This window comes from Macaca thibetana, chromosome 20 (assembly GCF_024542745.1).
Source record: "Macaca thibetana thibetana isolate TM-01 chromosome 20, ASM2454274v1, whole genome shotgun sequence".
Taxonomy (NCBI): Eukaryota; Metazoa; Chordata; class Mammalia; order Primates; family Cercopithecidae; genus Macaca; species Macaca thibetana.
This window is the reverse complement of record NC_065597.1, coordinates 69310557-69337102: the sequence shown is the minus strand read 5'-3', so window position 1 is coordinate 69337102 and position 26546 is coordinate 69310557. Positions and strand designations below refer to the sequence as shown.

General features: G+C 41.5%; 1 protein-coding gene and 1 pseudogene across 8 annotated transcripts in view; both read left to right on the top strand.

Annotated features, from left to right (window-relative positions):
* RBFOX1 (RNA binding fox-1 homolog 1) overlaps positions 1-26546 on the top strand; it is a 2487135-nt gene that overhangs the window by 1081252 nt on the left and 1379337 nt on the right. For all 7 annotated transcript variants that reach the window (XM_050774301.1, XM_050774299.1, XM_050774300.1 and 4 more), the window contains one exon: positions 10610-10672. In XM_050774301.1, coding sequence (XP_050630258.1) covers positions 10610-10672 — 63 coding nt within the window. The remainder of the gene's footprint in view (positions 1-10609; positions 10673-26546) is intronic.
* LOC126944763 (uncharacterized) overlaps positions 1-26546 on the top strand; it is a 465255-nt pseudogene that overhangs the window by 389296 nt on the left and 49413 nt on the right. The gene's annotated exons all lie outside the window — the stretch shown is intronic.

Sequence of the window (26546 nt, the reverse complement as noted above, 5' to 3'; positions counted from 1 at the left end):
CTCCTTTTATGTCAGAGTCATTTTTACGTAAGAAGTCTAGTGATTTCTTCATGGATGAAATCCTTTGGCCTTCTTAATAGCAAGTGTGTGCCAGGCTAGCTCCAGAACTGATGGATTTGGGTAAACTCAGTTCACGGGAACTCAGGAGCATTAGCTGAGAAGGCTCATTCTTCTTGGCCAGAAGAACTCACTGGCCATTTCTACTGTGGTGGGAAGGAGCATTTTCATCTCCCAAACAATTCTGGGCAATATCCGTAATCAGTCAGCAGTTGCCATCCATTTCTGCCTGTCTTTTGTCATTTAACCTAAAAGAATCTGTCTGCAGGAATTAAAAGTCATCGTTTTCTCTGATATACTGTGCCTTGCACTCAGCATCTCTAAGGAGATGTCACAGGCCACCTGAAATCCCCCCATTTAAGTGGTGGAAACATGGAATTCTCTAGGTTCATGGTGGGATTGGTAAAGGAAGAAATTTCAGAGAAGCTGCTTTGTGAACTTGGTGCTTATACCTTCTCTCCTTTTGCTAGACACGAACCCAAAGGTGCCACCCAAAAAGTCAAACTAGACAACATCTCTATTTTTAAAAAAGGAGAGACAGACTAAATATTACATCAGCATAAGGACTTTAGAGTCACACAGAACTGAATTTCCATTCTGGCTTTGCTGTTGACTAGTGGTAAAACCTGCAGCAAGTTCTTTCACATTCTTAAGTGCCTACCAGGTCATCCTCAAAAGAGAAATAGTGGTGGTTGTGCTTAGAGGGGCTTGTGCAAGTAAAGTGCCTAGTACATGGTAAATACTTGGTGTTGGATAATAATCATCATTATAGCTGTTAATATTGTCCAAGGCTAAACGGATAAGAAATAAATTATTTCTTATTTATACCAGATTATTTATTTCTAATTGATCTAAATACATATACAAATAAGTCATATAACATTTAATAATAATATTAAGTCATTATATAATATCATTTAATCATATGTAATATATAAAATGATATAACTATCTAAATAATACATAGAGTTTTAACTATATATTTTTATAAAGATTTTATATTATGTATATCTTTAGATTATTATCTATGTATTTTTATAAATTATAATCTTTTATGTTATGTATTTCTCTATTTCGATAATTATTTCTATATTTTATACATGATTGTTTGTGTTATTTATATGTTTATTTGGATTGTTATTTACATATTTATGTCAATTATAATTATATTATTTATATATTCATTTGAATTATTACTTATGTTTTTATAAATGGTAATTTATATTTATATATTTATTTGGATTGTTATTTACATATTTTTATACATTATAACCATTCATACATTCATTTAGCTTATTTGCATATTTTTATAAGTTATCATCATTTATATATTTATTTAGGTTGTTATTTACATATTTTTATAAATGGTAGTCATATTTATATAAGTTTATTTTGATTGTTATTTACATATTTTATAATCATTTATTCATTTATGTATTTATTTAGGTTATTTACCTATTTTTATAAATGATAATTTGTATTATTTACATAGTTATTTGGAATGTTATCTACATATTTTTATAAATTATAATCATTTACATTGTATATTTATCTATTTGGATTGTTATTTGCACATCCTATACATTATCATCTATGTTATTTCTATATTTATTTGTTTGGATTGTGATTATTATTTGCTTATTCCTAATGTAGATCCTTGTGGCTCTGTGTGTGAATCCATGTTCTTGAGCTTGCAAGCCACATGTTGGATCATCTGTTCCGCTTCGCTTTTGTGGCATGAAAGCAATCTTAGATAACACTTACATAAATGAATGCACATGACTGCATCCCAGAGAAAGTTTTTTTTTTTTTTTGAGGTGGAGTCTCGCTCACTTGCCCGGGCTGGAGTATAGTGGCGCGATCTCGGCTCACTGCAAGCTCCGTCTCCCGGGTTCACACCATTCTCCTGCCTCAGCCTCCGAGTAGCTGGGACTACAGGCGCCCACCACCACGCCTGGCTAATTTTTTTGTATTTTTAGTAGAGACGGGTTTTCACCGTGGTAGCCAGGACGGTCTCTATATCCTGACCTCGTGATCCGCCCGTCTCGGCCTCCCAAAGTGCTGGGATTACAGGCTTGAGCCACCGCGCCCGGCCGAGAAATATTTTTTTTTAATAAAAATACTGGCTGTGTGTTGACTTGCCTCGTGGACCCTAGTTTGCTGACTGACAGGGTTGCCTGCACCTGAACATCCTGCTCCTAGGGCTCTGAGTGGGTTTTACCTGGATGACTTAGTCACCGAAATATATGTCGTAAGTAAAAGAAGCCCCTTGGAGCTAGGCTGAGCCGGAGCGGCAGTTTCTTGGGGAAATGCATTGGTGTTGTATTTGGTATGCATTGGATGCATAAATTGCATCCCCTCTTTATGCAAAGAGCAGGATATTCGACCAGGTATCAGGAGTTGTGGAATAAGAGATGCAAATGCTGTCTGGAATAGCAGGTGCCGTTCTTAGAAAAACAGATACGGGGGATGTAGAGGAACACCAAAAGTATTTCCCCACTATCACTCCTAAAACAACTTTACTCGGTAGCTGTCTCCCTGTGCCACTTTTTAAACCCTACAGCATATTTCAAGTGCCTAATCTGAGCCCGGCCAGAGGGACATCTCTCCGCTTATACAGGAATACCTTGATGATATTTCCCAGCTGAAAAGACTTACCTCTCTCCTCTCACCCTATACCCAGGAAGTTTTAATTTTATAGAGATTGGAATAATCAGGTCTCACATGTATATTTCCTTTCAAACCATTGCGTTCACCTGTTTTGAATTCCATGGCCCGTCTTATGTACTCGGTGGAGAAATAATATAAATATACCTTGAAATTTCCCTGGAGTTCAGCTTCCCTTTTCATACCGGGTCTAGCTAAAGTTTGGAGCCAAGTAAAAAGAGCCTCGTTGCCTTACACACACCCTGTTATCTCTGGCGGGTTCAAATGCAATTTCTCTGAGAAGGCTGTGGTACCTCTTCTCTCTCTGGCCTTGAATCTGAGAGTCTGAGGATTTCTTTGGAGTACACACAGTTGCATCCTTTTGACAGACAGTGCAAATTAAAAGATCCGGCGCGGCCCAGGAACCAGGGACCCAAACTTGCCCCTTGGGTTTTCATTTACAGTTAGGCACTGCAGACACAATTATTGCTGACAGGGAAGCGGAGCTGGTGGCAGAGTGCGCCTGACAGGAGGCTCATGCCAAGCCATAATTGGGAGGATTATTTTTAATCAGAACATACCCTACAGCCCAAACATTAGAAATCTCCTGTAAGGCCAAGACAGGAAATTAAACACACCAACAATAAGGCTCAAAGGGAGGCGGTGTGTGGGGTGTAATATTGTTAGTCTCTCGGAGGTCCCTGGAGCTTCGGGGAGAAGTTTGCTTCCCTACAGAGGCAGGCTGGGAGGAGCCCTTCCATGAAGCAGACACAGAGACTATACCTGAGCCCTTGCTGAATGGGCAAATGCAGCCAGATTAAAAGGAGCAGAAAGACTAATTGCATTTAAGTGCAATGTTTAATGCACTTGTTTATTGCAAATGCAATGATGCTTATTGACTTTAGTATTATTATTGTTATTTTGAGACAGAGTCTTGCTGTGTCGCCCAGGCTGGAGTGCAGTGGCACAATCTCAGTTCACTGCAACCTCTGCCTCCCAGGTTCAAGCGATTCTCCTGCCTCAGCCTCCCAAGGAGCTGGGAATATAGGCGCCTGCCACCATGCCCAGTTAATTTTTGCATTTTTAGTAGAGACAGAGTTTCACCATATTGGCCAGGCTGGTCTCGAACTCCTGACCTTGTGATCCGCCCTTCTCAGCCTCCGAATGTGCTGGGATTACAGGCGTGAGCCACCACACCCAGCCGCTTATTGCCTTCAAACAGCGTAAGCCACATAAAAACCTTGGGATAGCGGCTACAATTATATGTGATCAGTGAGAGAACAGTCTCATTGGTTCCTTATTTTTAGGACTCTTCAATGAGCACTTACTACGTGGCAGGTGCCGTGATGGCTTATGACACTAGGCTATGCTGAAAGTCATCTGGATGATCTTATCGCCTTGGCAAAATTTTGCAAAGCACAATAAGACTTTGTTTATTGAGAGAACTGTTGTTGAAGAAGTAGGCATAGTTCTTGGCTCTTTGGCTTGAGAAATATTTATTTGGTAGTAGTGCCAGGTAATTTAGTTGTAGTGTCCTCACGTCAACCCTCTGAGGTGGGCATTATTATACCCATTCTATGGATAAAAAAACTGAAGCTCCAAGTGGTCAAGCAGCTTGCCCCCAGAACTAATGAGAGAACTGATTTTGAAACCAAATCTCTGAAACCTGTAGGATGTCAAATTACTTGTCAAACTGTTCTGTCACTCATGAATATGACTAGGCACAGCCTGATGCTTTGAGGTGCTGCCACTCCAATAGAGAAGACAGATGTAGAGACAGACGTCTATGAATGATGAGTCTATAGAGATACTAACTGGATTCTAAGAGTGGGGAAGAGGGCATGATTCATTGTGCTTGGGAAGTCAGCGAGGACTCCCTGAAGCTGTGAAGAACAGGTGCACATTTACCAGTGGTTTAAAAAAAACGGAACAGAATCCTAGATAGAGGAAACAGGTAGTGCCCAGGCACAGTGATATCAGAGATGCTAGGACATTTCCTTTTAGTTTAGAACTATTGGCTTGGCCAGGTACGGTGTCTCACACCTGTAATCCCGGCACTTTGGGAGGCTGAGGTGGGCAAGTCACGAGGTCAGGAGTTCGAGACCACCCTGGCCAATATGGTGAAACCCCGTAAAAATACAAAAAATTAGCTGGGCGAGGTGGCGGGCACCTGTAATCCCAGCTACTCAGGAGGCTGAGGCAGGAGAATGGCGTCAACTTGGGAGGCAGAGGTTGCAGTGAGCCGAGATCATGCCACTGCATTCCAGCCTGGGTGACAGTGCGGGACTCTGTCTCAAAAAAAAAAAAAAAAAGAACTATTGGCTTTGGGGTTTTGTTCTTGTTCAGTTCACTCAACAAATATAAAGGGAGAAAAAGAATCTCTCTTTGGGGAATGCTCGTCACAGAGGCCAAGCATCTGATGTGGGGATGGGATGGGAAGCAAAAGGAGATGATGTTGGAGAATCCGCTCCTGAAGTCAAAGGATATTTCATGCTGTCCTCACTGTGTGAAATGCCTACACCTGATGGCAGGGAAAGGTGGTGCTTTAACCCAACGCTGTGCTTAGAAAAGGAACCACAGGTTTACAGTAACATTGTGTATTGCTTCTGAGGCTGGAGCTCAGGGTGCAGTGATCCTGCAGTGAATCCAGGGACGTGTGAATCTTCTGCATGGCAGACTGAGGCCAGTCAGATACCCTGACTGCAGTAATGGTTACTGCTAAGTAGCTTCCTGTTATGTGGCTGGGAGTCACTGGATTCCCATGGGGAGGGCCTCTACCTCCAGTCTCAGGAGGCTTCAGTGCACTTCCTGTCCTGGTTCACTTCTCCCATCCCAGGTGTGATGGGCACTAACCTCTCTACCACCAGGAATCGCGTATCATAATCCCTGAGTGGTACCAGGCAACTCTGGGCAGTTTGCTGGTTCAGCTTCAGGATCCTTTAAAGGACAGTTAAATGCCAGACACCTAAATGAGGTCAGGGGCTGCTGTGAGGCTTGGAGAGCGTGTATGCAATCACAGTCCCTGATATGATCAAGATACAGTTTGCTTCTCTGCCTGCAGGGTGGGTACAAAATCCCAACTTAGGTGAGGCACCACCCTCTGAAATGGTCTTATGCATAATTGCATTGTTTGCAAACAACAGAAACCCATTCACGTTCACTCAATAAATGGGCATGTTTCTTACACGGCATAGGAGCACAGAAGCAAGTTTTAGCACAGAAGCAAGTGCCCAGTCCCAGGAGGGACCAGCATTTCTGAACTGCTATGTAATCAGGAAACAAGGCAAGCCTTACCCTCCCACCCCAAAACCCTCCTCCATGGCCCTTCTACTCTCTTCTTCTCTCTCCTCATTGCAACTTTTGCTTTTTTCTGCACACGTGGCAGAGAAGAGTGACCCCACAGTTACTGGTGAAACTTAAGTGTGCCTTGCAAATTCCTAGGAGAAAATTGAACCTAGATAGAGTGAGGTTTCGTCTCTTCTCAATATAGCACTTACTAATGGAGCCAGGATCATGCACTTCAGACCCAATTTCTGGCACTATGCTAGACAGAGATGGGGGAGGGAAATGACTTTTGGGGAGGCTGTTTCTAAAATTAGCCATAGGATGACTAAGCCGATAGTTCCTTCGTTCCTTCCTTCCTCCCTCCCTGTTTCTCTACCTTCCATCTTTTCTTCCTTGGATAAATATTTATTGAATGTCTGCCATATCCATGGCATTGTGATCAGAGTTAAAATAGTGAGCAAAACCCACACAGCTCCACCCTTATGGAGCTAACTAACATGCCGGTGAGACGGGCAAACTTTCATCAAATAATTTTTTAAAATAATTTTTAATTGGATGCAAAACAAGAGCTGGGATGTGGGCTATGAAGAAAGGATGATGGGCTCTTAAAGCCATGTGGTCGGAGGGTTCCATCAGGAAGCAGCAATGCATTGGGGTTAATTAGGTGCTAAGAGTATCCCCAGTCAAAGGCATAGCATGCTAGGTATCCCTGTGGCAGGTGGGGAGTGAATGGGAAAGTAAATGGGTCCAGAATGGGAAAGTCCATGGCGCTGGTATCCAGAACTGGGGGGAAGTGTGACCTTCTCACTAATAAATAAATAAGGCTGGAGCTGTGTCCAGGAGCAAATCGTTAAGGATGTCAGGGGTAAGGTAGGTTTGGAATGAAATGGGAAGCCAGTAGTGTAGGATTTAAACGATTAAGTGACACGGTCACATTTACATTTTGTAAGGATCACACTGCTTGCCCTGCATGGGGTGCAAGCCTGGAGGCAGGAGGAGATGGCATTGCAATCATCGCCTGGGGAAGTCTATGAAGCAGTTGATGGCAGAGTCTATGGAAACAGAAACGTTGCAGTAGCCAGCCCTGTTCAGAGAGTCAGAGTTAGAAACTTAAACTACATTCTGACTGTCCAAGGGTCATCAACACCAGTGTTTTGGAAGTAATCGGTTTGCTATTTTGTGCATCCATTTGGATGGAGTGCAGAGGTGAAGGTAGCTAATGCATGAACTGAGCATTCACCTTCATTCTGCCTGACTTTGTTCCAATGTCCTCTGAGTTTCCTTCACTCGCAGCTCTTTAGCTCTCGTGTAGTCTTGGTACAATGAAAATTCTGCCCAGTTCCACTGGGAGCCGAGATTCTCCCTGGTCACAAATGGCTCTTCACGTAGTTTGCAAGAGTAATTGCAAACTCTGAACAATCTTAGTTAAAAAGAAAAAAATAACACTACATCACTCCTCTGCAACTCTAGAGAGCATATTAGGGTTTTCTTGCTGTCTGGGGCCATTGTTAATGATCATTTCTGTTCTCACTTTATGACAATGGTTCTCAGCCTCTGTTTTTATAAAATAATCCCCCTAAAGGACTTGACAGATTCTTATTAGTGGAAAGGAGGGGGCTATAAAATTCATTTCAACTGCAGGTTGGATTAAAAACAGATGTAAAGGTGTGGGTTTGGACTCACATGGACATGAAATTAAATGTTATTACCTGGGTACCAAGTATGGTAGCACCAGAGAAAGCCCTGTTGCTCAGAGAAACCTCTTTCTGGAATGAAGGTCAATGTCCTTTCTTGGTGCTGCAACCCTCTGGGGCAAGGAGGAATCACTTCTTAGGCTACCCAGTGTCGTGAGCAGTATGTAAGGGGCCTTGTCCCAGACTATAAAGTTACAGTGTTGAATTAAACATTGCCCTTGCCTTCCAGAAATTCACAGCCTGGGTAGGGGAAGTCCACAAAAAGTTACAAGGATATATAATTCTGCTTCTAATAGAAGAATATGTGAATGGCCATAGGGACCTCCCGTAAAATTCAGGCCCACTGGAAGGGTCAGTGAAAGCTACAGAGAGCACGCTTGGGTAGACGTTCAAGTCTCAAGACTCAAGACCTTCCATGAGTTCAAATGGGGCCGGGTGAAGGGCAGTTTAGGATGAGAGAAGGTTGTAATCAAAGGGCTAAAGGAATACTAGTGCATTGTGTCTTAAGTATTTGATTTAGCTGGATCTTAGAATGTAAGGATGTGTTCGGAGATGGAGGAAGTCACAGGAAAGAGGGAGTAGGAGCTGAAAAGGTTGAACCTGACCATGGTAGCTATCATTTTTAATAAATGAGATGATGCATGCAAATTTCGATATGAAGTTTGGAATGTAGTATGGATTCAATGAAACTACAACTACTATAATTATTAGGACTCAGATAATCCTGCAGTGGAGGCATACTGTGAATTTATAGATGAGAACCATGTATTTTGACTATTTATATTCTAACTGTTCTAACCATTCTTCCCAAATCATGTTCTTCCACTTCTCAGCTTTACGATGTCAGCTCCATTGCCACTTCCTTGATGGAGCCTTCCCCAATGTCCCCGATGAAGATCTGTCTATCTTCCCCACTGGACTGTAGGCACCAGGGGGACACTACTTGACATTTAAAAGGCTTAATAAACAATAAACTTTTAAAAAGCACGGACTTTGTGCCAGGCACAATGCTAAGTGTTTTACAAATATTAACTTTTAATATTCACCTGAATTCCTTGAGGCAGATACTGTTTATTCCATTTTAATGATGAAGAAACCGAGACAAAGAAAGGTTGAGTGACTTGACCATGGTCACAAAGCTAGAAGGTAGTGAAGCCAAGGATGATTGGAAAGATAGATGGATGGGTAGGTGGGTGGCTGGATGGATAGATGGATGGGAGCCAGATGGATAGATAGATGGGTGGGTGGGTGGGAGGATGGATGGATGAACGGGTAGGTGGGTGGGTGGATGGATGGATGGATGGATCAATGGGTCTCTGGGTGGATAGGTGGGTGGATGGGTGGGTGGATGGATGGATGGGTGAATGGGTAGATGGGTGGATGGGTGAATGGTTGGGTGGATGGGTAGGTGGATAGGTGGGTGGGTGGGTGGGTGGATGGATGGATGGATGGATGGATGGATGGATGGATGGATACATGGATGGATGGATGGATGGATAGATAGACGTGTGGTGAATGAGTGCATCATTGCCATTTGTTGACACTAGCCCATGAAATTGGTCATTTTTATTAGTTGAAAGAAATTGAAGACATCAAAGTGCAAAGAAAAAGGCTGTTGAAGGGTGAATACTATCACCACCATTTCAACCACTTAATAGCTGTATCTATTCTTGGGTCTCTCTGCAGATCCCCCTTCTTTCCAATATTTTGAAGTCATTTGAGGTTCTTAGGTATTGTAATTTATCAACACAAGGGGACTCACCAGATGTGAAGACTACACACACACACATATATATATATATCTCCACATACATACACATATGTGATCTTCATTTATATGTATGTATACATACAGATATGTATATCTGTATATCTATATATCTAGATATACCTATCACATTAGGGAAGGTGGTATATTGTCTAAACATATCTGCAAATAATGTTTTAAATTTACCTCTAAATCTTGTGAATTGTATTGAGTCTTGGTGTAAATTGTATTGCTACTTTATAAAAGTAATTCAGTGAGCAATGGATCAGGATTCCAGAACCCTACAAAGCAGTCCCATCTCTGCTACTTAAGTTTCTCCCCAGAGAGGAAACAAGTCAGTATCCCAGCCCCCTTGAGTATAGGATGCCATAAACGTCTTTCAGATCTCCCAGAAATCTTGGTTTTTCTGGTAGGAGATGACCTGTCTTTCAACTCACTGAACTATAGGATATTATGATGGCCATTTGCAGTTCAGGTGATATTTGGTTTATTTAAATATCAATGAACATGTATCTTACTCCCTCTGATTGGGTGCTGATAGCCATATTTATGGAATTTATTACTGCTGGGATACCTTATATCGTAATACTACTCATTGCAAAATTAAATCATTTCTGTATTTGAACTTTAAGTATCACCTGAATCAGCATTATAGAATCCTGCAGTTCTAGAGTTGAAAGGAAATGTAGAATTCATTTCATCCAAGCTAATTCCCAGGAAGAAAATCCACAGTGATGTATCTGAAATGTCAATCTCCAGTCTTCCCTTGAACACCTCCTGTGACAGGAACTCATGGTGTAATAGAAGAATACAGTAGAGTGCTTCCAAGCTTGGTGTCTACTTGCCCGAGTTCAAATTCAGGGTTCACGATGTACATCAACGTCTTGTGAACTGTGGGAGCTGTCTGGGCCTCAGTTCCCTCTTATGAAATAGAGAAGATAATTACACCTTCTTTACCGGGATCCAAGAGGATGTAATGAAAATATATTGAAGAACTGAATCATTTTCATCCTCATCATCACCATTATTGCTGTTAAATTCGCAGTATAGTCAGAACCTATTTTGGAAGTTGGTCTATATTAGTATGACAAAAAAAGTGCAGACAAAATTAAAGAATACATTTCTTGATACTAAAGTCGTTCCCCCTTTTCTTCTTTAGGAAACTGGTCAAAGAACTCATGCAAGTGGAACTTACAGCTTCCTTGATCGGACTCAGCATTCAGTAAGTGCAACCCATTTCGAACATTCATTCCATAAATATATCCATGTCTTTGATCCTGTTCTCTATGAAAAGCTCTTTTCTGCAGGTTTGAAGTTGTTACAAAAACTTTGCCGCCTGCCTATGTCTTTCTCTTCTGCCCTATTGTACCAGAGATGAGAAGAGGGCCTGCAAGGTAGAACCACCCTCCTTTAGCCCTCCCTCCCCAGTGAACCTGGGAAATGTGTGAGGTTATCAGTGGGTTAACTGTGCCTTTATTAGCTGGGGATTAAAATAAAATGTGTTTGTGGTTTCTTTTTCTCCCCCCTAAGGTTTTGTCATCAGGAGACATTCTGTCCCCCTTCTGAGTCACATGACCCTCCAAAGTAGAAAGAAATGCCAGCAAATACAGATCAGTTACTGAGAGCATGTATTTCTTGAGGCATTTAAGAACAATTCATTTGCTCTTTTTGAGCTGGAATACGTGACTATGATATGAAAATTACTGCAAAAAAAATTTTGTACTTTAAGATGCTGGGGTACATTTTAGAAATTTCATTTGTTTTCAGCAAGTAAGCACTTTTCCGCTTTCTGCCTTTCTCATTGCATGCAAGGACTTTATTTTTGGTGAAGCTAGCAATATTTTGTCCAATTTTCTCAGCTCTCTTTTTTTTATATATACATATATACTCTAGCATTTGGAGTAGCACCTGCACAAAGTCTCTGATATTGGCCCTCCTCTGCAATAGTTTTATGGGTAAATACCTTGTTTTAGGAAGAAATCTGTAATAATTTAACAATAAATATCAAAATTTTAAAAGGCTAGCTGAAAGAAATATTTATTTTTCAAGATGTAGCTTCCTTCATAGGAATGCAGAATTTTTTAGCAGGTTCTACTTCTGAAAGTGCTGGAGTATAATTTGATACATCAAATATCAGCCCATGTCATAAAGGAGCAGGTAGAATTGGAGGCCATGGGACTCCAGGCCTGGAAGATGCTGATCAAAGGGAATTCTTTTGCCCTCAGTGGGGTTGCAGGACTCTTTCTATTGTTCTGGAATTTGCATATTCAAATGTAGAGAAGAAGGAGGCGGAGATAGAAAGAACTAAAAAGACTGTGTATTAGCTGTTAGCTACATCAGGATGACTTAGTGTAACCCTGATCAGCTAATGCTTGTATCACACAGGAGATTAGACTCGCAGCTTTTGTTCCTAATAATAAAGGAAATTCCATCTCTAATTCCCTACATGCCACAGCTATCTTTTCATGCCTTTGAAGTTCAGGCTTCAGCATTTCTTGAAAACTGGGAGGTTTTGTAAGTAAAAAGGAGGGGGCTGTTTGGCATGAAGTCTGTTCAAATCTATTTAGTGTAAAGTTAAATATGCTTGTTACTTGATCTTTTTCTGTTTCAAGCAGCGTCTTTCTCTTAGATGCCTTTGTTAGTGCTGGGGCAGGGAGGGGAGGGATGGAGGACAAAAGGTTTCAAGGATGGGTTTTCAGATCATACATGACCTTCTCATTCCTCTGTCTTCTGAACATGATTCAAATTGCTGCTTCTCTGAAAGAAATTCCTGTTCCAAACCTGCATTGGGATTGGAACTTCTAACCTAAGGGAGGCTGTGGTCCCTAAGATAATTAGTACAGGGATGTAAGGGAGCTCATGTTAATTTGTCTATGGATATGGTATTTCTGTATCTACAACTGCCGTCTAAAAAGAGACATTAAAAAAAGTATTTAATTTACTGCTCTAAACCAGTGAGCAGATATAATTTTTTTTTTGAAACAAATTATTTTAGAAAGGAAGAAATGGCAAGATGCATCATTGGGGAGGTTTATGGGTACTGACTCCTCTCAGTGTATCTAGTAGATTTCCAAACTGTCCCTGGGATTGCAGCTTCTCTGGTCCAGCGAACCTCAATCCACTTCCGAGACCAAGCAGTCACTTCCTCCGGAACAAACACTGAGTTCTGGGACGTCGCCTGGTTGTCAGGAAGGCAAATGATTTGACATCTAAGCTGGCCACATGCCTGGGTTTTGTGTGCTCTTCACCCATAACATGTTGGATACATGCTGGTGGAGAAATTGCTCCAGTCTCTTGCAGGATTTTAGAGGGAGCGATGACTTAATAGTTGGAATTTGTTCATGGCTGACACTGGGCCTGGGCTGATGTTGGGAAGAATGCCATATTTTAGTCTGAATGAGAGTTTTGATGTCTCCATTGGCTTCAGAAAATTAATTTTCATTTCCTGCTTCCAAAATTTGGTTATTCTTGTTTATTTTTTTCCAGAATGTTTCCTTTGCATCAGGACCCTTTGGATTGCTGATTGTTCAATAGCATATCACCTCTGATGATACCCATAGCATTTACTGTAGTGCTGGTAGACCATCAGTACTTGCAGGATATAATGATAGTCAGACAGGTACAAGAATGGAAAACTGAATAGGTAGATGAGTGCATCTTAACTCCTGATGGAGTATTGTGTAAACGGGAGAAAGATAGCATTGACCTTAGACAAGAGACCAGTATGGGTCTTTCTGATGGTTGGATTTTATTCCCTCAATATTCTTCTTCAAAGCTTTCACTTCTACTTTGACAGGTCTAGAAGAACAGATTGGCCAATGCACATGATGTAAGAGAGTGAGCTCCCAGGAAGCAGCATCTTTTTCTAGCTCTCCACATCCCTTTGTTGTTATCTGTGTGCCAAGAGGAAAGTCACAGAAAGCTTATAGTAGCAGGGTCAGTGGTGGAACTTAAGCCTCAGCATGATTTTCTACAACTTGAAAATTTAACTTCCAAGAGAAGTCTTCCTTGATCTCTATTTTCCCGTCAGGTTAAAAATCCCATGGCATGCTGCATCACGTTTATCATTAATTAATTGTGCAAACTTTATTTTTTTCTTTTTCTTTGGTCTAGTGTTATCCAATACACCAGTTCTGTGATTATAGGAATATTTTTTTTCTCCAAGTCTTACTGAGGTATTATTGACAAGTAAGAATTGCATCTATTTCAAAAGCATAGTCATAATATAATGGGCTTTGGTGACTCAGAGGGGGAAGGTTGGGAGGAGGTTGAGGGTACAGAGAAGAAGAAGGAGGCGGAGATAGAAAGAACTAGAAAGATGGTGTATTAGCTGTTAGTTACCTTAGAATGACTTAGCGTAACCCTGATCAGCTAATGCTTGTGTCACACAGGAGATAAGACTTGCAGCTTTTGTTCCTAATAAGAAAGGAAATTCCATCTCTAATTCCCTACATGCCACATCTATCTTTTCATGCCTTTGAAGTTCAGGCTTCAGCATTTCCTGAAAACTGGGAGGTTTTCTAAGTATTGGGTAGAGTGTACACTGCTTGGGTTATGAGTTGCTTGGGTGGCGGTGAGCCAAAATATCAGAAATCACCACTAAAGAACTTATCCATGTAACTAAAAACCACCTGTACCCCAAAAGTATTGAAATAAAAATACAATTTAATTTTTTAAAATTGCATAGATTTAAGGTATATATGAGACATGTTAATGTACGTATCCCTTGTGAAATGATTACTACAATCAAGCTACTTAACATACGTATCACCTTACATAGTTAACCCTGCTAAGAGAATAGATAAGGAATATTCTTTATCTGTGCTGCTGTTCAATATGGTAACCACCAGCCAGATGGAGCAATTGAACACTTGAAATGTGACTATTACACCTGAAAACTAACTGAAAACTAAGTGGTTTTAAAAAAAAATGTTATTTAAAAAAATTTGTTACTTTAATGTTGTTATCATAATTATTTATGGGACAGAGCCTCACTCTGTCACCTAGGCTGGAGTGCAGTGGCATAATCTCAGCTCACTACAACCTTTACCTGCCGGGTTCAAGCGATTCTCCTGCCTCAGCCTCCCAAGTAGCTGGGATTACAGGCACCCTCCACCACGTCCAGCTCATTTTTGTATTTTTAGTAGAGACTGGGTTTCGCCATGTTGGCCAGGCTGGTCTGAAACTCCTGACCTTAGGTGGTCCTCCCACCTCGGCCTCCCAAAGTGCTGGGATTACAGGCGTGAGCCATCATGTTATTTAAAGTAACATAAATGTGTTACTTTATTTTTAATTGACAAATAATAATTGCACATATTCATGGGGCACATAGTGATGTTTCTATACATATACTGTATAGTAATCAGGTCAGTGTAGTTAGCCTATCTATCATCTCAAATATTTATCATTTCTTTGTGTCAGGAGAGTTCATTAATTTAAATTTAAGAGCATGTGGCTCGTAACCTGCTACTGTATTGTTGTATAGGATGGCTTTAGACTAGCAGCCTTATAAATACAGGGGCTAAGTCGGAATTGTCTGCCCTTGTACCTAGGCTGACACTTAGCTGTTATAGATCAATTAAGACTCTGATTGATAAATTGCTACTGTCTCAAACCCCAAAGTGTCCTCTATTCCCTGCCGTTCCATATGTTCTGCTTCCTTGCATTTACCCTTGATCCAGAACTAAAGGTTTAATGGTCCCCTGGGACTGTGCTCAATGCCACAGCATTTGTCTGTTCTAACTGGTTGGTGCCTAATGCATGCTGATTATTCAAATAGTGTATCACCTCTGATTATTTCCACGGCATCTACTGTAGTGCTGCCCCATAGCTGACCATCAGTACTTGTTGGATATAATAATGGTCTAGCAAATAGAGGGATGGAAGGATGAAGAGATAGATAAATGCATCTCACCTTTCGATGGGGGTGTTGTGTGAGAGAAATGTAACATCAACATTAGATGAAAGACCAGTATGGGTCTTTCTGACAGCTGGATTTTATTTCCTCAGTGTTCGTCTTCAAAGCTTTCACTTCTACATTGCTAGGTCTAGAGTAACAGACTCCTTATCTATCACTGAATCCTAATGGCATATGCAGCACAGATTGCTGTACATCTTCACTTATTTCTTTCTGTCACTTAAGGCTCCCAATGCATAACACTTTAAATCAGTCCGCATCTCACTCATTCACCCATGGGTACCACTCTCTTCCCAGGAACCTCAGTCCCAAGCTTTACTTACTGACATTGTCTTGTTTTTCATCCACCACCAAGTGATAGGTGAGTGTTTTATCTGTATCTTCTAGGAGGCTTCTTTTCATTCCCTCTGTTGGCATATTGCTCCAGGGACTTCTTACATAAATATCTGGAAATTCTTTTTAGGTAGTCTTCATACCTAAAGCCACCCTCCCCTGGATCCCAGCCAACAGATTGCAGGACTAATATTCTTGAAACATCAATATCATCTAGTTGGTTGTTCAATAAGTTCATCTTTGCCTAACATTCTGTCTTCTCTCCATGAATCCCAAATACATTTTATTCCATCTGGGCAAGTTGATCTCTTGATATCTAAATATGTTCAGTTCTCAGCTCCAAGCACTTGCTACACTTGTTCTCACCAGCTGGAATATCCTTTCCTATTCTTTTAGTCTACACTTCTGGATAGATTTCTGTCAAGCCCTCCCGATAATGAATTTTTCTCTGTTTATTTCAGCTACTTGATTGCCCCTTGTAGGATAAAGAAAATCCTAAGCCACTTTTCAAGGTAGAAAGTTGACCCTATGATTATATTTTAGAATCAGGGTTTCAGGGGAACAGGTAAGAGTGGAACAGAGTAAGGAGGTATCGAAAGAGAAACAGCAATGATTGCCTTCCAGGGAGATGCAGTTCTCTCACATGCAAAATTCAGCGGATGGGTTGGAAGTGGAAGAGGTTAAAAGGCACCAGTTGGAATACAAGAGGGAGAGAGAACGAGAGCAGGCATGACCTAGGGCATTACCTTAATTCAAGGCCAGGCACAGGGTGGGTTTCATGCCAGCTGCATTTAGAGTCCGTGGTCTGGAAGGACAAACTCATCTAGATAATGCTCACTGACCATCCCATTTGCTTTGACACTTCCCTAGCCACCAACCACCCCCACACACTTGTTTCCACTTTCCCTATGAATATCTCTTACCTTTCCTAAGCTGCTGCATAGCAGAGCTCTTTTCCCAGCTTCCCTCTGCTATATAAGGGGCAGGAACTCTGCAGATTTTTTTTTGATTGAATGTGTAGATGAGCGTGGGAGGAGGGAGAGAGAGGAGGAGAGAGAAAGAGAAAGAGAAGGCAGAGAGAGAGACAGAGAGAAAGAGAGAGAAGGCAGAGAGATAAAAGAAGAAATAACAATTCCTTCTGCTTCTTTATTGTTAGGACAGAGGAGGATAATAAAGAATGGAAGTTACAAGGAAGGCGTGTATGGTAGTAGGATGGGTAAGGAACAGGGAAGCGCAGGCAGCACCCCACTGTCAGCCTTGTTCTTCTCCATCATATCACCCAGTTAAAATCTGCCGTGGTGCTCATGACGCTCCCTGATGACCACTTTTACTGGGTGTGCACAGTCTGCCTTCCCCACTGGACTGGAGGAGTTCTGAGGGCATGGGATGTGTCAGTGTTAATTGCTTCTGTATCCTTAGCACTTGCAAAAGTGGCAAGCAGGTACATAATTTGAATGAGTTGTTCATTGAGTTGCATGAATTAGTGCTGTGAATGCTGATCACACTCTTTGTACTTTTAAATTATTCTTATGTCATCCATGACTGCTGGCGGCACCCCCCACCACACGCACACCCCCAATCTAGATCAGTCTTTGAAAGATAAAGGGAGCAATGCTTGTGAATTGACCACACAACTGTCTTTTGAGAACATTATTTATTTATTTTAATTTTTAAAATTTGTATAAATTTGAAGGTTGCAAGTACAGTTTCCATACATGGATGTGTTGCATAGTAGTGAAGTCTGGGCTTTTGTTTTGTTTCATTTTGTTTGTTTTGTTTTGTTTTGTTTTTTTGAGATAGAATCTCACTCTTTCACCCAGGCAGGAGTACAGTGGTGTGATATCAGCTCACTGCAACCTCCGCCTCCAAGGTTCCAGCTATTTTTGTGCCTCAGCCTCTGAAGTAGCTGGGATTATAGGCGTGTGCCATCATGCTTAGCTAGTGTTTGTATTTTTAGTAGAGATAAGATTTTGCCGTGTTGGCCAGCCTGGTCTCAAACTCCTGACCTCAACTGATCTGCCCGCCTCAGCCTCCCAAAGTGCTGGGATTACAGGCATGAGCCACCACACCTGGCCAGCTCTGGGCTTTTAGCATAACCATCACACACCCTCCCACCCTTCTGAGTCTCCATAGTTCATGCTCTGTGTTCACAGGTACACTTCATTTTGCTCCCACAAACAAGAACCACATAACTCTTAGCAACACATTTGACCAATCTGGCTTCAGTTTCCTCATTGCAGTACTGATGAGGAGTTGAACTAGAATGGAGTGTCAGTTTGTTCTCACTTTGTTATAAAGAGATACCTGAGACTGGGTGATTCATAAGGAAAAGAGATTTCATTGGCTTACAGAGCCACAGGCTGTACAGGAAGCATGATGCTGGCATCTGCTCAGCTTCTGGGAAAGCCTCAGGAAACTTCCAATCATGGCAGAAGGCAAAGGGGGAACAGGCATGTCTTACACGGCCAGAGCAGGAGCAAGAGAGGGAGAAGAGGCACCACACACTTTAAACAACTAGATGTTGTTACAACTCACCCACTGCTGCAAGGACAGTGCCAAGGGGATGGTACTAAACTCTTCATGAGAAACTGCCCCCATGATTTAATCACCTACTACCTGGCCCACTTCCAGTGTTGGGGATTACAATTCAACATGAGATTTGGGGGAGGACACATTCTCTATATCAAATGGTGTTTAACTAGGGCCCCATCTAACTTGGAATTTGGAAAACAAACAAAAGATATAGAAACTAGGCCACAGAAGAGAAGGTTGAAGGGAAGTATCATTATCTCAGCAAGACAGAGATGGAGGAGTTATGACCAGAAGCAGTCAGTCCCTCCCTGGTCCACCTGTGTACAGAAATTAGCCCATTTTCTCTTGTAGAAGAGAGTGTACCATGTAGCTAAGTTAGGTTTGCAACTAAATCAGTACAGACATTTTGCTTTCTCTTTGCTATGGTGAGAAACTAATATTAATGTAATTTGATCCACACTCCTGGGTTGTTGTAAAGAATTACAGGAAAGGTGCCCAGGCATGGTGGCTCATGCTTATAAGCCCAGAACATTGGGAGGCTGAGGTGGGAGGATCACTTGAGACCAGGAGTTTGAGACCAGCCTGGGCAACACAGTGACATCCTATCTCTACAAAATATGTTTAAAAAATTATCCAGGCATGGTGGTGTGCACCTGTGCTCCCAGCTACTTCAGAAGCTGAGGCAGGAGGATCACATGAGCCCAGGAGTCCAAGGCTGCAGTGAGCTGATTGTGCCACAGCACTCCAGCCTGGAGGCAGCCAAGCCCTGTCTGATAAAAAAAAAAAAAAAAAAAGTAAACTAAGAATTATAGATAATGAAAGCAAATTTCACCTGCATTCACCTTCTATTGGCTTTAACACTTATGAAGTGAAATCTTTGTGTTTATTGTTATCATTCACCATTTACCAACTGAAGAAAAACGGTAATGATATTTCTGCTGAATCCCTTCATTTCAACTAAAGAGTAGCTCTGCTTGCTTTCTCAGCTCAACCTGAGGATGTAGGGTTGTTTTCTGAAGACACTGGTGAATCCGGAATCACCTGATTCCTACTGATGGTCCCTGCAGAAGACTATGGAAGTCACAAAGGGTGAACCAAAATTTTGGTAAAATAGGCTGGTTAATAGGATATGGAAACAGGAATTTGGTTTTTCCAAATGTGGGAGGCTAGAAATTTCTTCCAACTTTTGAGAAGCTCCAAAGCAAAAAGAAAAACACAAACTTTGTCCATGTATAGATAGCCAGAATATTTTTATTTTCCTAAAATATATGCCTAGTTTCTTTTGAATTCAGGTGGTTATTTGCAGAGCCTTGCTTCAGAAAATACCAACCCAACTGCCTGTCTGGCTTACAGTTGGTACTCGGTAAATGGTAACAATGATTGCTGTTATTGCTGTTCAGAATAATTATATACTGAGAACGGATGTCCTCTCCCACTGATTGACTTGTGTGCATGAGTGTGTGTGTGTGTACGTGCATATGCATTGGCAGAAAATTGGTTCACTCTTATTGGACCTCTGTCCCTCTGTTTCAGGAGAATAAATTGTCTTGCAAAACTGCATGGTGGCACATTCCAGCTCAAGTTACTATGTCATTGATATAGAAGTCAACATTCTTATCTTGGTAATGCCATCATTCCTTCCTTCCTTCCTTCCTTCCTTCCTTCCTTCCTTCCTTCCTTCCTTTCCTTCCTTCCTTCATTCATAATAGTGAACAGACAGACATGGTGCTGTACACTCATAACATTGGAAGATAAAACTTTAAATAAAATAATCCATGTTAGATTAACTGTCACTGACTAACCAATACCAGGGAGGGCTCAAGAATGTAAGGATGTGATTAGCTGGATTTCAGATGTGAGAGAGGACCAAGGAGTGAGTATCCCAGATATAAGTACTTCTTTCTCTTTCTTTGTCCCAGCCCAGGTTTTCTCCTTTCTAACCTAGCTGGCTTTCTTCATCCTTCTCAGAGGACATTGCCCTCTCAGAGTTGTTTCCTCTCCCAGCAATGACCATTTACGCTTCACAGGGGCAGACTCTCCCACCAAGTCCATAAACCTGCACTCTGTGCAGAATCAATGCCCATTTGCAGCTGCTAATGCATTAATAACAGAAACGTCCGTGGCCATGACCTACCTGAGTCATTACACACTAATCATAGGAGGCAATTTCAAGCAGATTGACTAGTGATCGGTGTCCTCCCTGACGTCCAGGCAGGAGGACACACGACTGCCTTCACAACCCCGCAGCAGATGGCCCGAGAGCATAATCACACGCTACAGCCAGCGCAGGTCTGGCTTCAGGAAGGGGAACTCCATGTCTTGCATGCAAAGCTGGGCTTTCTCGCCTGGAGGCTGTGCTCCAAATGCTCGTCTTTCATTTTGGAACAGAATCCACATCTCAGTGACCTTCTTTGTGCTCATTTTAAACTTATCACACAGACAACTCTCTGAAGCCATGGAGGAAATGAGATTCACCTGCACCTGAATGACTCTAACATGCACCACTGTCCACAAGCCACTGTCATTCCTTCTCCACTTTCCTCTGCAATCCCTGTCCAGGTATATGGTCCAAAGCTATGGTCATCACGGGCTTGTGATTTGTGTTATTATTTCTTCCCTGAAGCTGCTTAAGCATTGTTTTTTATTCACATTGCTCTCTCATTCCCTGCGATCATCATTATAATAGCCACACGATATATCATCAGGATGATGTTTTTCTCCTTTATCTTAGAATATCTAGTAGTTTCTAGTTTCCTCACTAATACCAGAATCACTAGAGTTAATTACTTAGCACCTATAGAGTTTTCATCTTTGGGGTAGGTGCCTGAGAAGTATTAGTCAAAGGATAGAAGCATCTTTATGACTTTGGATGTATTTTGCTAACTCATTTTTTAATGGATGTTGCTCATTTATAGTCAGTTCATTGTATTTTGGGCTTTCTGCTCTTAGCTGTATATTGTTTCTTTGCCCATAATGAGGACTCAGATTATATTTAAGAGGAACTAGGTAATGAGTTACAATATGCGTCAAACAGAATCTATACCTTTAAGAAACTCACAGAATAGAGAGGGAATCTTGGTTAGAAAATAACTCATTGCTCTATGACATGATAATGTCCAAGAAAAGAGAATAGAGTTTTGGAATACATGGATTCTGGTACAAGACATGATTTCTGATACAGACTCAAGCCAGGAGCCTCTCTCCTTGACTGATCTGAGATGAATGCCATGTTATTTCTCAACAAGGATTAGGAGAGGGTGGAAATGAGGGGTCTAATGGTTCTCCAGTCCTGTGGATTACTGTTCTATCCGTAAATTCATGTATAAGAACTTTGTTGCATGCACTGTGGTCCCAGTCTAGTTTTAGGGGGCGTACACTCTGACAATAGCTTCTGAAAAGTATCTAGGTGGAAATGTATAAAGGTTGTGCATTGTCGGTCTGCAACTGCAAAAATCTGGAACCAGCCCTAATGCGCATCAATCAACGAGTGGATAAAGAAACTGTGAGATACATACATATATATATATATATATATATATATATAGAGAGAGAGAGAGAGAGAGAGAGAGAGAGAGTATATGTGTATATACTTATATATGTGTGTGTGTGTATATATGTAAACTGTATACACACATACACAATGGAATACTACTCGGCCATAAAAAGAAATGAATTAATGGCTTTTGCAGCAACCTGGATGGGACTGGAGGCTATTATGCTAAGTGTAGTAACCCAAGAATGGAAAACCAAATATCATATGTTCTGACTCATAAGTGGGAGCTAAGCTATGAGGATGCAAAGGCATAAAAATGATACAATGGACTTTGGGCACTGGAGGGGAAAGGGTGGCAAGGGGATGAGGGATAAAAGACTACAAATTGGGTTCAATGTATACTCCTCAGGTGATGGGTGCACCAAAATCTCACAGATCACCACTAAAGAACTTACTCATGTAACCAAATGCCACCTGTTCCCCCCCTAAAAAACCTATGGAAATTTTTTTTTTTTAATGTTGCTCATTGTGAGGTCAAATAAGCTGGGATTCTTTTTGGGTGTTTATGCTCAATAGAGCATAAACTCAGTGGGTCACATCTAGTAGTTCATTAAGATTTAAATGAATGAAGCAGCAGTCCCAGTAGAAAATGCACAGCCTTGGAGACAAACAAATGAGGATTCAAATCTTGGCTTTCTATTCACCATGTATGCAAAGTGGGAAAGTTACTTAATCCTTCTCAGCTCCAGTTTCGTCTTCTCTCATGAGGATGACAATAGGAACCCACAGGTCTCTTGTGAAGATTAAAAATTCCTTTTTGGGAGGAGGGGATGTCTGTTAGGGATAAACCTTTTAGTACAGAGAGTGGGACCCGGGGAGTATAGCTTGGGCAGTGATCATTTCAGCAAAAGGGAGTCATGATTACTGCTCTGCTGTGTCAGAGAAAACCTTGTGCTCTGATAAGGAAGAAGAGAGAAGAGAGGAAATGAAAGGTAAGGATCCAACCAGCACGTGGGTGGGAATCAGATGTTTATGTGAAAGGAAGAGCTCCTAGGAAACCAGTAGCTGGTTCTGAAGTTCAGTTTGAAGTGGTTTGCTGTGTGGTCAGCCAATCTCCCGGACTCCGTGTGCCCTTTCCTACCCTTTCCCCTAAAGTTAACCGTTCTTTTCAAAACTCACACTTGAAACGGTTTGAGAATGATGAAGGATGGAAGTTATTTGAAGTGCTGAATTCCTACCTGACTCCATGAAGTGGACAGCAGGTGTTGTTCCTAGTAATTCTTAAGATAGCAGCTAACACCATGGGAGTTTTGCTCATGGACCAGGAGGTGTACTAAGAAGTTTACAAGCATCACCTCATTTCATCCTTATAATGACTGAGTGAGATAGGTTCTGCTAGTTATTACTCTTCTACAGATGAGAAAACTGGAACTGGAAGAGGATACATGGATTGCTCAAAGTCAGACAGTATGCAAAAGCTGGAGCTGAGTTTGAATTCCAGCCATCTCAACTCTGGAGTCTATATTCTTGACCACTGTACTAAACTCTTTCTATGTGCAGAACTCTGAGACAAAAGTGCCAGTGGGACTATAAGTCTCATCAAAGAAATAGTGACAAAGATGATTGTCTTCATCAGAAGGTGGATTTGAGGATTCTGGTGCCTGGAGACCTCAGCTAATGTCTAGGTTATATTTACAACTCCACCTCTTCAAAAGGTGGGTGAAGGCTGGACCTGGTGGCTCATGCCTGTAATCCCAGCACTTTGGGAGGCCAAAATGGGTGGATCATTTGAGGTCTGGAGTTCGAGACCAGCCAAGCCAACATAAACCATGTCACTTCTAAAAATACAAAAAGAAAAATTAGCTGGGCATGGTGGCACACACCTGTAATTCCAGCTACTTGGGAGGCTAAGGCAGGAGAATCAGTTGAACCCAGGAAACAGAGGTTGCAGTGAGCCAAGATCACACCACTGCATTCCAGCCTGGGCAACAGAAGTGAGACTCTGTCTCAAACAAACAAACAAATAACAACAACAACAACAACAAAAAGAGGGATGAAGTTGATGACTGGTATGATTTAAAAAATATCGACTTCTAATGTGTAGCTTTCCTTCATCTTTCCCTTCTTCCCCATGCAAAGAAAGATGAGGAACATGAGCATACTATACTATAGTGTGTGTCTGTAGTTTAATACTACATATCTGTAGTTTAATACTTAGTGTGCAAATATTCTAATAAAAAGTCATAAGGATAGGGAAGTAAAGGAAGGAGAACTATTCCAGTCTAAAGTTTAAAAATACCTTATTATTCAAAGCGTATGGTCTTACCCCTGCGTAGTGGTGGTGCTGAAACAGATTGCAAGCTCCTTTCCTAAGGCTGACTCTGCAAACATGAGGTTTTGAAGAACTTGAAGGTTTCACACCTGCACAAAGGCTCCCAAGAAGCCTCTCACAGCAGCCCTCGTAGTTCTGAGCTCAAAGTCACTGACGATTCTGTTCAAATCCTCTATTCCCCACTATGAAGGCTTTGATCTGGGGTACGGTGAAAGGTGAGGAATCAGAACAGGGCCCCTACCATTCCTGTGATGCTCTTCCTCATCTCTTCCTTACTGGAATTGCTCTCTCACTGCATCAAGCAGGGAGCTACAGCAATTCATTCATTCCACAAATACATAGTGAGCGCTGTTCTGCGCTAGGCGTGTGCTCGCCGCGAGAGACACAGTGGGAAAACCAGACACGCATGCTGCCTAGACTCAGGGGTCTTACTTTCTCCAGAGGAAGCAAATATTAGATAAGTAACTGTACAATAAAATAGTATAACTACAAAGCACGGTGAGTGCTGCAAGCTAAACACACAGCGTGTGATAGGAATGTATGCAGAGTGTGGCCATTTAATGTAGGTGATCAAGGAAGTGATATTTAAATGGATACATTCTAGGGCAAAGTCTCTGGGCGAGGAGCAAGACGTTGGTGCTTTCGAGGAATTAAAGGATGGTATGGTTAGAACGGAGTCCTGGAAGGGGACGTAGGATGGAATCGAAAGAGCAGATATGAGAAAGATAACCATCCTGAAGGTACCGACTTCAGATTTCAGCCTAAGTGCCTTGGGCAGCTATTAAGGGATCTGAAAAAGTAAGGAAGTTAGTAATACTTGTGTTTTTTAAGGAAGTATTGATTTGGCTACTGTGTTGAAGAAGGCTTGAAGAGGAAGCAGAAGGAACAGTTAAGTGGATCATTGAAATAGTCTGGGGCCAGGCCCAGTGACTCACACCTGTAATCCCAGCACTTTGGGAGGCCGAGGCAGGTGCATATGGTCAGGAGTTTGAGACCAGCCTGATCAGCATGTTGAAATCCCATCTCTAATAAAAGTACAAAAAATTAGCTGGGCGTGGTAGTATGCGCCTGTAGTCCCAGCTACTGGGGAGGCTGAGGCAGGAGAATCACTTGAGCCCGGGAGGTGGAGGTTGCAGTGAGCCAAGATTGCACCACTGCACTGCAGCCTGGGTGACAGAACAAGACTCTGAAAAAGAAAAAAGTATGGGAGGGAAGGATGACATTGTCTTGGAATAGGGGTGAGTTATGGGAATGGAAATAAATTGAGGGATCCTCCATTTCTCTCTGTCTCTCTCTCTCTCTCTCTATATATATATATAATATATCTCTATATATTATATATATCTATATATAATAATATATGTATCTGTATATAATAATATATGTATCTATATCTCTCTGTATATATAATCTATCTGTTAATCTATTTGTTTTCTATTCAATATTGCATAAATCTCAACCATTTGCTCAATTATCTGGTGCATCAGAGAGTGCCACCAGTATGTTCTAAGTCCTGTAGAAATCATGCATTTTTTTTTTCGGTTTTACCATTTATTTTTTAAAATTATGTTTATTTATGTATTGCCCTGGAAATGTATTAACAGTTTCTTCTTCCCCTATTAAAGTTTGCTTGGGCGGAGCGGGTCTTGCTGGTTTCTGAGTTTGCCTTGGCTGCCATCTTCCATCCTGCCTAGGATGACACCATTTGTTTCAGATAAGTTTCTCATGCATGGGAAGCTGACATTCTTAATAGTTCTGTCACTCCTGTTACAACAGGCTGCTGAAAAGATACAAGCGATGCCTGCAGGAGATAGGGCCGTCTCAGCGGTTTGTGTAACACCAATGGGGTGTGAGGTAGCAGGAAAATAATTAGTTGAGTTAGATGTAAATGGAAGACGGATGAAGAAACTGCTAATATGTGGATGCCTGGGAGGAGGGGTGGCTTGCCTCATTTAAGGTTTGAGGAAGAATAATTGAATGAATAGCTATGAAAATGAAAACAATATTAAGAGACTTGTATGACAACGTAGAAGGCCGGAAGAGCTAAATTCAATCAACCAGCATTTACTGAGTGTTTATTATGTACCTGCCACTGTGTGAGGCATTTTAGCTACACTGGAGGGAAAAAATAATGCTAAGACATAAATAAGACTTTAGACTCTCCGTGGGAGACAACATTTCAGAATGTATGAATGCATCAAGCAGATATTAGGCAGGTTGAGTAGCAATTGTAAGCTACATTAATAGGCAAAACTATTAGGGATGGCAGGAATAATGTTGAATATAAGAGACATGACTGACTCTGTGACAATAGTTGATTTAAATTCTCTGAACATTACTTCTTTCCTTTATAACATGTTCATCTCACAGCATAGTGTGCCATTACATCTTCGTACACACACATACACACACACATCACACATCTAGTCAAGGCTTTTGAGGCCACATTAGGGGTTCTGGGAACAGGAAGGTGGTGGAGAAAAATTCCC